General features: G+C 44.7%; 1 protein-coding gene across 13 annotated transcripts in view; it reads left to right on the top strand.

Annotated features, from left to right (window-relative positions):
* Positions 1-12,470, top strand: part of ZNF75A (zinc finger protein 75a) — a 44,157-nt gene that overhangs the window by 27,200 nt on the left and 4,487 nt on the right. For 3 of the 13 annotated variants that reach the window (XM_036310553.1, XM_036310548.1, XM_036310558.1), the window contains one exon: positions 7,232-8,089. The exons of 5 other annotated variants lie outside the window; for them this stretch is intronic. In XM_036310553.1, the coding sequence (XP_036166446.1) occupies positions 7,232-7,254 (23 nt within the window). In that variant the 3' untranslated portion in view covers positions 7,255-8,089. 5 more of the 13 variants (XR_004967723.1, XM_036310560.1, XM_036310546.1 and 2 more) reach the window with 5 other exon arrangements.

The raw sequence follows: 12,470 nt of genomic DNA, 5'->3' as shown, positions 1-12,470 counted from the left end.
CGGTCTCACCAGTCTTTTCGAGGGCCTTATTAAGTTTATCGGCAGCTTCTAGACAGTTCTTTAAAGACCTTAAAAGTGTGGTTTTGAACTCTATATCCAGCAGTTTGCTTTCCTCCAATTCTGTCCTTTGTGTCCTGTTTCTTTGTCTCAGCATTTTTTATGCTTCGCTGTGTTGATAGAGTTCCTTCCTGTGCTAAGTGTCCCAATTACCTGAGGTAGACACTCTTGGTGCACCCCCTTGTGGGCTTTGTGCACAGTCTTGTTGTAATTAAGCCTTGATTATTGTAGTTATCACTGTGAGGAATTGACCTCCAGGCCAATTGGCTGTGAGAATCAGCTGTGTCTGCAGTGGGAGAACTTCTGTGCTGGAGACACCCCTCTGGGGCTAGACTTGCTTCAATGGGGCTTTGGTGCTCACTGAGTCTTCCCCCTGAGTGTGCCTTTTATGTTTCCACGGAGCTGCAAACTGGATGGTCCCACCCTGACCTCTGGGCTTCCTGGCTCCTGGATCTCTAGGGAGGTGCTAATCTAGCCTTTGCCTGAGGCTATCCAGCAAAAGTCTGCCTGCAGGGCTTGGGCGGGGCGGATCCCACGGGATCAACAGGGCAGGGTTAGCAATTATGGCTGCTCTCAGTCTTGCCCTAAGAGGCTCTGCTTCTCAGTGTCCCAGTAATTGCTGCAAGCCCCATGGAGAGAAAGCTGCCCTAGGGTTCTGAGTGATGCCAGACAGTCCCGCTTCTCCCCTATGAGTCTGGGTCTCTAGAGACTCGCCCGGAGCTGGAGCTCAGAGTCTGAGTCTCCCTCCCAATTGAAAACAACAACCCCGCCTTCAGCCGCCAGCCTGCTTCGCATGCACTCCCCACCTTAGTATTTTACTTCAGCACTGCGCCTCCTCTGAGTCTCGGTATGTTTTACTCTTTCCTCCTAGTTGTAGAACTTCCACTCAGCCAGCCTTCCTGTGGTTCTGGATGATGTCTGTTCCGTCTTTTAGTTGTATTTTTGAAGTGGTTGTTCGAGGCAGCAAACTCTGGTGTTTACCTATGCCGCCATCTTGGTTTCTCCATCTTGGTTTCTTATGATGGGTTTTTTAAAAACATATTTTTGTTGGTTTCAGAGGAAGGGAAAGGGAGAAAGAAACATCAGTGATGAGAGAGAACCATTGATCAGCTGCCTCCTACACGCCCCCTACTGGGGATCGAGCCCACAATCCAGGCATGTGCCATTGATTAGAATTGAACCCGGGACCCTTCAGTCCTCAGGCCAATGCTCTATCCATTGAGCCAAACCAGCCAGGGCAATTATGGCAGTTTTTAAAAAAATCTATTTTTATTGATTTCAGAGAGAAAGTGAGAGGGAGAGAGACACCGAAACATTTATTATGAGAGAGAATCATTGACCGGCTGTCTCCTGAATGCCCCACACTGGGGATCAAGCTTGCAACCCAGGCAGTGCCCTGACCAGGAATTGAACCATAACCTCTTGGTTCATAGGTTGATGCTAACCCACTGAGCCACACCGGCCAGGCAGGAATTACAGATTTTAGAGCCTTCTCTCCTTCAAAGCAAAATGGAAATCCACAGTGAGACAGGATTGTGAAATTCTGGGCAGAAATAGAAAGAGGGCTGTGCAATCTTAGGCTGATTCCTATTCCTGGATATGGTTCTTGAGATCCAGTTGTCAAGTTTACTGCTAAGCCAGGGATTGGCTAGTAAAACTATGCACAAAATAAGGAAGCTCTCAGAAACAAATGTTGACCTAAGGAGTTGTCAGGTTTTCTACATATTTGTCGCATCTCTTGCTTCCTGAAATGTATCTCTTCTATGTATATCCCAATGGCAGATTAGGGAAGAATTCTTAGTGAAGCTTTTCTCACACTGGAAGCACTTATGTGGCTTTTCCCCAGTGTGGGTTTCCTGGTGGGCACTGAAGCAGGAGCTTTTCTTGAAGCTTTTCCCACACTGGGCATGCTGGTACAGGCCCTCCACAATGTGGACTTGGCAATGAGGGCTAAATGGGAATTTGTTGACTCTCCTCCCACAGACAGTGCACTGATAAGTCTTCTCCCCAGTGTGGGTTCTCTGGTGGACAATGAGGCTGGAGCTCTGTTTGAAGCTTTTCCCACATTCCACACAGTGGTATGGTCTCTCCCCTGTGTGAGTCCTCAGGTGGGCAGTTAGGTTGGAGTGCTCACTGAAGCCTTTCTCACATTCACTGCACTTTTGAGGCTTCTTTCCTGTGTGGATTCTCTGAAGCCACAAGATAAGAAACCTGGCTAAAGTGTTTGCCCATTTTGTGACATTTGAAGCCTTTTCCAGTTCAGGGGCTGGCTGGTGATTAGAGGAGGGAGAATTCTGAGAGCATTCTCTCCCACACACAACATGTATCCAGGGCTTCTCCTAAGTCCAAAGTCTCTGGTGACATATAGTTTCCTGGGATGGAGCTATCTCCTCATTCTCCCCTGGACACTGTCTATGTTGCTTTCCTGACATTGGTTCACCCATCTTGCTTGTGTTTAGCTCAGAGTGCCAAAACATTTTTCTACTAGAATTTCTCCATAAATCCTTGTTCATTTCTACTTCTTGTGAATCATCCCATTTTAGATTCTCTTTTATAGTCCCTTTCTTCATCTCAGAACCTGAAAGAATAAAATTACATTGGACTCTGGAGAAGGAAACAATGGAATGAGGAAAGAGTTACAAATTAACTACTATAAAGAAGGAATACCTAATTGGAATTCTTCATGTGACTCAGTCACAGTCAGTCTTCTGCTAATGAAAGGCCTAACTTTTATTTTCCAATTGTAATACTTTTTAGCTCCAAACTTGTGGTCACTGATAAATATACTGTACACACACACACACACACACACACCCATTTTTCTCCTATTCTGTATCTTTTGGGATATTCTGACATGATGACAAACTAAAGCAAAGAGGTAAGCTGTCATTCTGTCTGTAGGTGTATTCTCAATTCTTGAATGGCCTAGCTTCTGCGAGCAGAATCATAAAAGGCCACTCTGAGTTTGGGCAGCTGAAACAAGAATAAAGCAAGTTTCTTTGTGTGTGTGTGTTAAATATGTTTTCCTTGATTTTTAGAGAGAGAGGAAGAGAGAGGGATAGAGCGATAGAAACATGGATGAGATTGGCTGCTTCCTGCATGTTCCCTGACCAGGAATTGAACCAGTGACTTCTTGGTCCATGGGTTGATGTTCAACCACTGAGCCACACCAACCGGGTTAAAGCAAGTTTTTGAATATCTGGCAAGCACAGACTTAAGTTATGAAAAGAGGGAAGAGGAGAGAGTCTGAGCTGGAGACTTAACTGGCAATCTAAGGAAGGAAAATAAGTGAAACTCCATGAAGAAAAAAAAATATGGACTCTGTGAAAGAGACCAGCAAATGCAAAATTTGGGCTCTAACGTGCAAGGAAATAATACTTAAACTCCATGAAAATCGAAACTCTCTGGCAAGTATATGGTCATTCATCAAGAAGATGACAAGGCCAAGAGCAGAAACAACCCTTTCTAAGTATATTTTCCAATCCTTTGACCATCAGAGCAAAGAGTCTTACCAAGTATGTTTGGGCACAGGACTGGCAGGTCAACTCCCCTAACTTCCTTCCCATGAACCCTGTAGTCCTTTTCATCTCTGGCTATATTATCTTTAGTGGTACCTTGTCCAACCTTTGTGGACTCCCTGTTCTGCTGACTCAGCTCTCCAAACTTCATGTAATTTCCCTCTTGGCTAAAAACAGCATCATTTGCCACAGGAGGTTCAGAGAAGCTTGAAAGGGCATCCATTTCCTCATAAAAGATATAAGGTCAGGCAAACAATCTCTCCTCACTTTGCAGTAACCTGACTATAGGCTTTTGAATTTGGTGTGACACTGCTATGGGGTCCTCAGAAAAACCTGCTCCTGGAGTTGTTCCTGCACAGCCTGTAGGTCTGGGTGTTCTGCTGATGGGTCTGGAGTTATGAAACAGAATTGCTGGGAGTGGCCAGGAGTATTTTGGTCTCATTTCCCAAGTGTATACCTGCACCAATGGTCAAAGAACACAGGGATCATATCAAAGGACTGGATACCTAAATGCAGAGTTTTAGCAACCCAACATACGAATTTCTCAAACAATGCTACAACTGGCTACCATCATTCCTGGAAGGTATCTCACTGTGGGCATTTTTCCTAAAACAAAAACTTTCAATATCACAGACAAGATATCCTCTCCAACTGAGAAAGATTGTAGTGTATTTACTAAAGCTGCTCTTTGTATTTCTCTTTAATTATCCTGAATCCCACTCATTTTCCCTGAAAGAGCATTCAATAAGGATAGTGCTTGCCTATCTCCACACTGGTGGGAATCCCTGAGGGGATGTGGCTACTTAAGAGGATATGGTGAACAGGCAAGACTTGGAGGCAAGCAAAGATTCAGAGGAAAGAAGAGATGATCATAGGGGACTTGTGCCTAATCCCACTTCTGATGCCTGAGTACCACCTGATCTGCCCATCACCATCTGTTACATCTCCTGTCATCTTTGTAGAAGCAAGAAACTACATCAGTTATTATCCCAAGGTTAGAATAAGCAGTTACTCTAAGGAGAACAGTCTGAGGAGAGCAGTTCAGGCTGGCTGGTGATGTGAGATCCCTCAGCACACACTCCTGCACCCAGCTGAGGCCCAGCATTCTTTTTAAGGGGTGCCCATCTGGGTCAGTTGATGAGGACTCATTTGGCTAGAGCTAGTCCAGCACATGCATTCTGATTATATCTGGTTGTGATTCTCTGAAGGGCACACAGCCTCTATCATCACCCCTTCTAGTCCACTCTGTTCTGAGCCACCATCTCGTATAAGAATTACACCATAGCTGCATCTTTGTGTTTTTTAACTTACTTTCAATTACAGTTGACAACCAATATTATATTCATTTCAGATATATAGCATAGTGGTTAGACATTTATATAACATATAAATTGATCCCCCCCCCCCATAAGTATAGTACTCACCTGGCACCATACATGGTCACTATAATATTATTGACTATATTCCCTGTGTTGTACTTTATATCCCTGTTACTATTTTATAACAACCATCTGTACTTCTTAACCCCTTCATCTTTACTCACCACCTCCCAAACCTCCTCCCATTTGGCAACCATCCATTTGTTCTCTGTGTTTATAAATGTGTTTATTTGTTCATTTATTGTTTTTTAGATTCCACATATAAGTGAAATCATATGGTATTTGTATTTCTCTGTCTGACTTATTTCACTTAGCATAGGGCCCTCTAGGTCCATCCAAGTCATTGAAAATGGTAAGATTTTCATTTTTTTTAATGGCCGAGTAATGTTCTATTGTATATACAGGAGTGGGCAAAAGTAGGTTTACATAATACAAATAAAATAATAATTAAATAATAATACAAGAATAAACTGTGTTTTGTGTACTCACAACTGTAAACCTACTTTTACCTCATCCTGTACATTTTGGATATTATCCTCTTATCAGATGTATTATTGATGAATATCTTTACCCATTCAGTAAGTTGTCTTTTCATTTTATTTATGGTTTCCTTTACTGTGCAAAAACTTTTTAGTTTGATGTAGTCCCATTTGTTTATTTACCTTTTTTATTTCTCTTGCCCAAGGAGACATATCCAAAAAAATATTACTTAGAGCAGCGGTCACCAACCTTTTGGACCTCACAGACCACCAGTGGTCTGCAGACCACTGGTTGGCGACCACTGACTTACAGCAATGTTAGAAAGTTTACTCCTTATGTTTTTCTCTAGGAGTTTTACGGTTTTGGGTCTTACATTTAAGCCTTTAATCCATTTTGAGTTTATTCTTGTATATAGTGTTAGAATGTGGTCTAGTTTCATTTTTTGTTGGTATCTGTCCAGTTTTCCGAGCACCATTTATTGAAGAGATGATCTTTACCCCTTTGTATATTCTTGCCTTCTTTGTCATAGATTAATTGGCCATATAAGTGGGTTTATTCCTGGGCTTTCTATTCTGTTCCATTGATCTATGTGTCTTTTTTTTATGCCAGTACCATGCTGTTTTGATTATACTATAGTTTGTGGTATAGTTTGGTTTCAGGTAGCATGGTACCTTCAACTTTGTCCTTTCTCAAGATTGCTCTGGATATTAAGGGTATTTTGTGGTTCTATATACATTTTAAGATTATTTGTCCTATTTCTGTGAAAATGTCATTGGTATTTTTATAGGGATTGCATTGAATCTATATATTGTTTTGGGTTTCCCTAGTCTTCTTTTTTTTTAAAAAAAAACATTTTTGTTGATTTCAGACAGGAAAGGAGAGGGAGAGAGAGAGAAACATCAATGATGAGAGAGAATCATTGACCGGCTGCCTTCTGCAGGCCCCCTACTGGGGATGTGCCCTCACTGGGGATCCAACCCAGGATCCCCCAGTCCACAGTACCATGCTTTATCCACTGAGCCAAACTAGCTAGGGCTTCCCTGGTCTTCTTGATTCCACTCTTGACCTCCTACCATCTTTTTTCAACCCAGCAGTCAATATGGCTCCATTCAACTAACATATTGAATGTCCATTATGCTAGTTTCTGAGAAATGCAAATATGAATATGACATGGAATCCGCCTTCAAGGAGGCCACAGTCTGGTAAAAGTTTCTGTAACATGAGACGTAAACAAATGTTTAAGTAGAGTTAAGTACCAAACAAATTGAAATATTCAAGTTACTTTAAAACTATTACTCCCCTGCAAGGCTACCTCCTTATAACTCAGAAAGTCTAAGTCCTTACAAAATTATTTATGTAGGGACTCAAGGCCCTTTCTTCGTGATTCTCAAATGATCTGTGAAAAAACATTTTTAAAAAATACAACAAAAATTCAGTTGGGTAGTACAGCAATGTCAAACTGCTTTAAAATTTTCTAAATACTTACTCTCAATTTCAGTTCACGTCACTTCCAAAGGCACTGCCCTACATAATCTGGCTCATGGATCTCATTTATTACCCTTTTTCTCTCTCAGTCCGCAGTAGGTCACAGTGGCCTCCTTCCTCAGGCTCCCCTCCAGCCTCAGAGCCTTTGCACTGGCTATTCTCGCTGTCAGTTACACTCCTTCCCCAGAGAACCACATGGCTCATTCCTTCTCCTCCTAGTCTTTGTTCAAATGTCATTTTTTTCAATGAGGAGTACCCTAACTACCCAAAACAAAAATGAAACCCACACTCTTGACCATTCTTATTCTGCAGCTGCAATGGGACCTGATTCCTAGACTAATGACAGCCTTCTGAATTCACATGATGACACCTTCTAGGACATCAGCCACCTTCCACAGAGAATGCAGTATTCATTCCCCAGGCCAATGTCACCTTCATTCTTTTTTTAAAAAATATATTTTATTGATTTTTTACAGAGAGGAAGGGAGAGGGATAGAGAATTAGAAACATTGATGAGAGAGAAAATAGATCAGCTGCCCCCTGCACACCCTCTACTGGGGTGTGCCCGCAACCAAGGTACATGCCTTTGACTGGAATCGAACCTGGGACCCTTCAGTCTGCAGGCCGACACTCTATCCACTGAGCCAAACCGGTTAGGGCTCACCTTCATTCTTTTATGTTCTACTGACAAACTCTAGATATAACATCTACTCAGATAATTCATTACTTTGGTGATAGTAACATACCTGACTTTGGCCTTCCAATTTCACAACCTGAAACAAAATCCCCTAGACTACCCAGACAACATACGGGTTTAGGTACTATCTCCTATATGTATAATCTATACATGGCCAACTGAATGGCTTTATGTTGGGTTCCACTATACGTTTTATTCCAGTGTACCCCCAACAGTGAGGGAACAGGAAGCATTCAATTTATAGCTAGAAGACAAGACCTAGCTTGGGGGACCTGTTTGCTAATAAGTGATCAGTACCAGGATACGTACAGAGAGGTCCTCAAACAAGTGGCTCTGGAGCAGGCTATAAGTGCCAGACCTCCCAGTTTCCAGGACTGGCTGCTTGCCGTCCAATTTTTAGCTTGTCGGTCCTCCACTGTCCTCGCATCCCTCTTCATTCCACCTCCATGGGCGTTGACTTGTCTCTTTTGCCTCAACAGCTGCGTCTGCCAAGCTCCTAGAACAGTGATGGTGAACCTATGACACGCGTGGCAGAGGTGACATGCGAACTCACTTTTTTGGTTGATTTTTCTTTGTTAAATGGCATTTAAATATATAAAATAAATATCAAAAATATACATCTTTGTTTTACTATGGTTGCAAATATCAAAAAATTTCTATATGTGACACGGCACCAGAGTTAAGTTAGGGTTTTTCAAAATGCTGACACGCTGAGCTCAAAAGGTTCGCCATCACTGCCCTAGAAGAACTGGAGAAGCCTTATGAGGTCAGCAGATCTTCCATCTTCTCTTGAAAGGCACAGGGCTCTTGACAGCCACTGTCCCAGAGACTTCTGAATTATGTTTGGCACTACTCCTGAGTGCAGTGGAAACTTCATTCACAGAAGAACTAATTCCCTCTATAGCTGGCTGCTGTGTTTGTGTACCCGGGGTTTCTCATAAAACTGAGGCTCATTGACAACAGACAGGAAAGTCCTGGTTTCCTAAGATTCCCATGGTGAACCTGCCACTTTCCCAACTGCCCAATACAGCGCTTTTTTTTGTGACTCCTGATTTGTTCTCCCCTTTGCTAGTTAGTGTCTCATGGTATCTAAATGAAAGAGGCCAGACATAACAGGTTACATATTTTAGGATTCTAATTCTATGAAATGTCCAGACTAGGCAAATCCATACAGAACAAAGAGCAACTCCTTAATGGATACAGGATTTACTTTGGAAGGATTCCAGTGCTTTGGAACAGTGTTATTGTACTTAATGCCATGGAATTGTTCACTTGGAAATGGCTAATTTTATGTCACATGAATTTCACCCAAATTGAGAAAAATTTTAAAGATTTTTCCGAAAACATTGAAACGAGTAAAAACATAAACTAGAGCTTCATAAAAAGCAAAAACACTAGAAATGTATTCTGAAAAAGATTAAGCTGGATGGGCTAGACCAGTGATGGTGAACCTATGACACGCATGTCACAGGTGACACGCGAACTCATTTTTTTGGTTGATTTTTCTTTGTTACATGGCATTTAAATATATAAAATAAATATCAAAAATATAAGTCTTGCCGAAACCGGTTTGGCTCGGTGGATAGAGCGTTGGCCTGTGGACTGAGGGGTCCCGGGTTCGGTTCCGGTCAAGGGCATGTGCCTGGGTTGCGGGCACGTCCCCAGTGGGGGGTGTGCAGGGGGCAGCTGATCGGTGTTTCTCTCTCGTCGATGTTTCTGACTCTATCTCTCTCCCTTCCTCTCTCTAAAAAATCAATAAAATATATTTAAAAATATATATATATAAGTCTTTGTTTTACTATGGTTGCAAATATCAAAAAATTTCTATATGTGACACGGCACCAGAGTTAAGTTAGGGTTTTTCAAAATGCTGACACGCCGAGCTCAAAAGGTTCGCCATCACTGGGCTAGACCGTCTAAAATACCGGCTCTTCCACAAAATACCAACTTCTGCGCATGGGCCACGAAGTTTCAATCACACTGTAGTGCGCGCCTGCACGTGGTATTTTGTGGAAGAGCCACACTCAAGGGGCAAAAGAGCCGCATGTGGCTCGCAAGCCGCAGTTAGCCGACCATGGGAGGGGCTTAATGTCTTCAAGTACATGAAGAACTGCTATGCAGAAGCTCAGGGTAAACATGTTCACATTAATACAACTGATTCTGAAGTAATAGAACAAAGGATCTTCACTCTATTGATGCGCTATTAACTAATTTGAAATCTTGCTCCACCTGCTGGACTCTCTCCATTCTCATCGCCACAGAATCCGGTAGATCTTTTTAAAATGTAAGATCGTGTCCATCCCTGTTAACACTCCAAAGTGGCTTCCCACTGCGCACCGAATGAAATCCAAACTCCTCTTCACGGCCTGAAAGGCCTTGCATAACGGGGCCCGCCTTCCTCTCACATTCTCTCATCCCACCCTTCCCCTTGACCCTGAAGCTCTAGCCACAAACCCTCCGTTCTATTCCAAACATGCAAACTCCTCTCCCAGCTGAGGCTGTTAGCGTGCGCTGTGCCCCGGGGCTGCAGGCACAGCTCTGGGCACAACCAGCTCTAACGTCTCCTGAGATGTCCCGGCCCCACTACCGGTCTCCCGAGGTCGTTGTCTATCAGGACCCGTTCCTGACCTCGCAGCACGACGCCTAACGGCTCACCGCGGGAGGGCGACACGCGCTGCCAGGCGGCGCGGAGGCGACTCTGGGCGCGGCGGCTCGGAGACTGGGGGCATTAATTCGAGGCTGCCACGCTGACGGGGGGTAGCCCGATTCTTCAGCGGGTCCCGGTGTCGCGGGGCTGTCAACTGGGGGAGCTGCACCGGGCCTGACCGGAAGCGCTCGGCTTTCGCTTCCGGTAGCAGCGCGGCCCGAGGCCAGAAGTCACGGCATCCTGTGGGCGGAGGGGCTTGTCAGCCGGCGACCCGACCCTGAACGGACCCCCCAGCTCGGCCCTCGCTGCTCCCCGAGCGTCGCGCGGCGGGTTTTGCGGTTGAGCCGTAGGAAGAGGGAGGGGCCTCTTAGAGACGGTGCTACCGGTATCCCAGGTAACCAGGAATCGCTTTCCCTTTGGAGTTGGCTGCGGAGCCCCGGAGACCTGCGGCCGCGGCAGGCGGTTGGAGGCGAGACGCCATTTCTCGTGGCCGAGCGGCCAGAGCCAGGCGTCGGCCATCAGACCCCGGAGGCCCCGCTTTCTGCCTTTTGCGCAGCGACTCCGGGGCCCGCGGCGAGGGCGCGGTCGCACGGCGCTCACGGAGCCCGACTGCCCTCCGGAAAAGCCGCGATCCCGCCCTGCTGGCGTGTTTGGGTTGGTTTGGTGTGTGTGTGTGGGGGGGGTGTGTGTGGGGGTGTGTGTGTGTTTTGCGGACTGATGTTAACAGTCGGAGAACCTTAGATCAGCGTCACTTTCTCCCGATGCAAAAGCATAGGACGCGTCCCCGGGCCTCCCGAGCCGGGTGCACAGCGAGGAGCCGGCCATTCATTTGTGAGCCGTGGCACCCTGCACAGAAGCTCGGGGCGGGTTCTGCTGCATCACCCAGGGAGACGGAGGCGTGTGAAGCTCCCCCAGGCTCCTTAGAAGTCTAAAAGACCCTCGAAACGTAAAGTCAGCGGAAGGGTCAGCTTAAGCATCACCAACTGCCCTTCTCCTGCTTTTTACGACTTGGTGTTTGGACATACATTTTGTAAAGAAAGGTTGGCTATGATTTTTCCTAGTGGAAGTAAACAGACATTTTAAAATACAGGTTTTAAATCTCCTGCATAGTTCCCTTCATATGTTTTTTTTTTCAATCCTCACCCAAGGATATTTTTCCCCCATTGATTTTTTAGGGAGAGACAGAAAGAGCAACATCGATGTGTGTGTGGGTGGGGATGAGCCTGCAACCAAGGTACGTTGGAATCGAACCCACGACCCTGCTCTAACTACTGAGCCAAACCAGCTAGGAACCACCCCCTTCATATGAGGAATGTTGAGCATCTCATTACTTAATTGGGGAATGCTTTCTGAGAAGAAAAGCTACTTTTTGCCTAATTATTTTCCTTCGACTCTGGTCTCACTGTCTCAACTCTCCTGCCAGTGTTCATGAGAATCTCAGATGTTCCATGAAGTGGAGGCTTCCATTATCTCAAGAGGATATAGGGCAGTGATGGCGAACCTTTTGAGCTCTGCGTGTCAGCATTTTGAAAAACCCTAACTTAACTCTGGTGCGGTGTCACATATAGAAATTTTTTGATATTTGCAACCATAGTAAAACAAAGATGTATATTTTTGATATTTATTTTATATATTTAAATGCCATTTAACAAAGAAAAATCAACCAAAAAAATGAGTTCGAGTGGCAGAACCTGTGTCATAGGTTCGCCATCACTGATATAGGGTCATAGAAGTTATACCCTTATACTAAAAGCAGACTAGGGTAATATTTAAAATGTAAGAAAAACTCAGTATGTTCAAATCTTTTGACATTGGGAAGATGAGATAGAAGCCATATCAATGAATTCTTCTGATAATCCCCAAACTCTTTGGAGCCAGTGGGTGCCAAATTTAACACCCACCAAACTTTATAAAAAATCCATTGATTTTAGAGGGAAACATTTAATTGTTTGTTGTTCCACTTATTTATGCATTATTTGATGCTTGTTATGTGCCCTGACCAGGGATTGAACCCACAACCTTGGCTGCCTGGCCAGGGCTCGCCCAACAACCTTTTTTGAAATTTATTTAAAGTACTAGAGGCCCGATGCACGAAAGTTGTGCAAGGGCCTTGGCCCAGGCCCCCGCCTGCCGGTAGCTGGGGACCTCTGCCGCCTCTGCCCCCTCTGCCTCGCCCCCGCCTGCTGCGGCTTTGTCCAGAAGGAAGG

This window comes from Myotis myotis, unplaced genomic scaffold, assembly GCF_014108235.1.
Source record: "Myotis myotis isolate mMyoMyo1 unplaced genomic scaffold, mMyoMyo1.p scaffold_m19_p_5, whole genome shotgun sequence".
NCBI classification, from domain to species: Eukaryota; Metazoa; Chordata; class Mammalia; order Chiroptera; family Vespertilionidae; genus Myotis; species Myotis myotis.
This window is presented reverse-complemented; position numbering and strand designations above follow the sequence as displayed.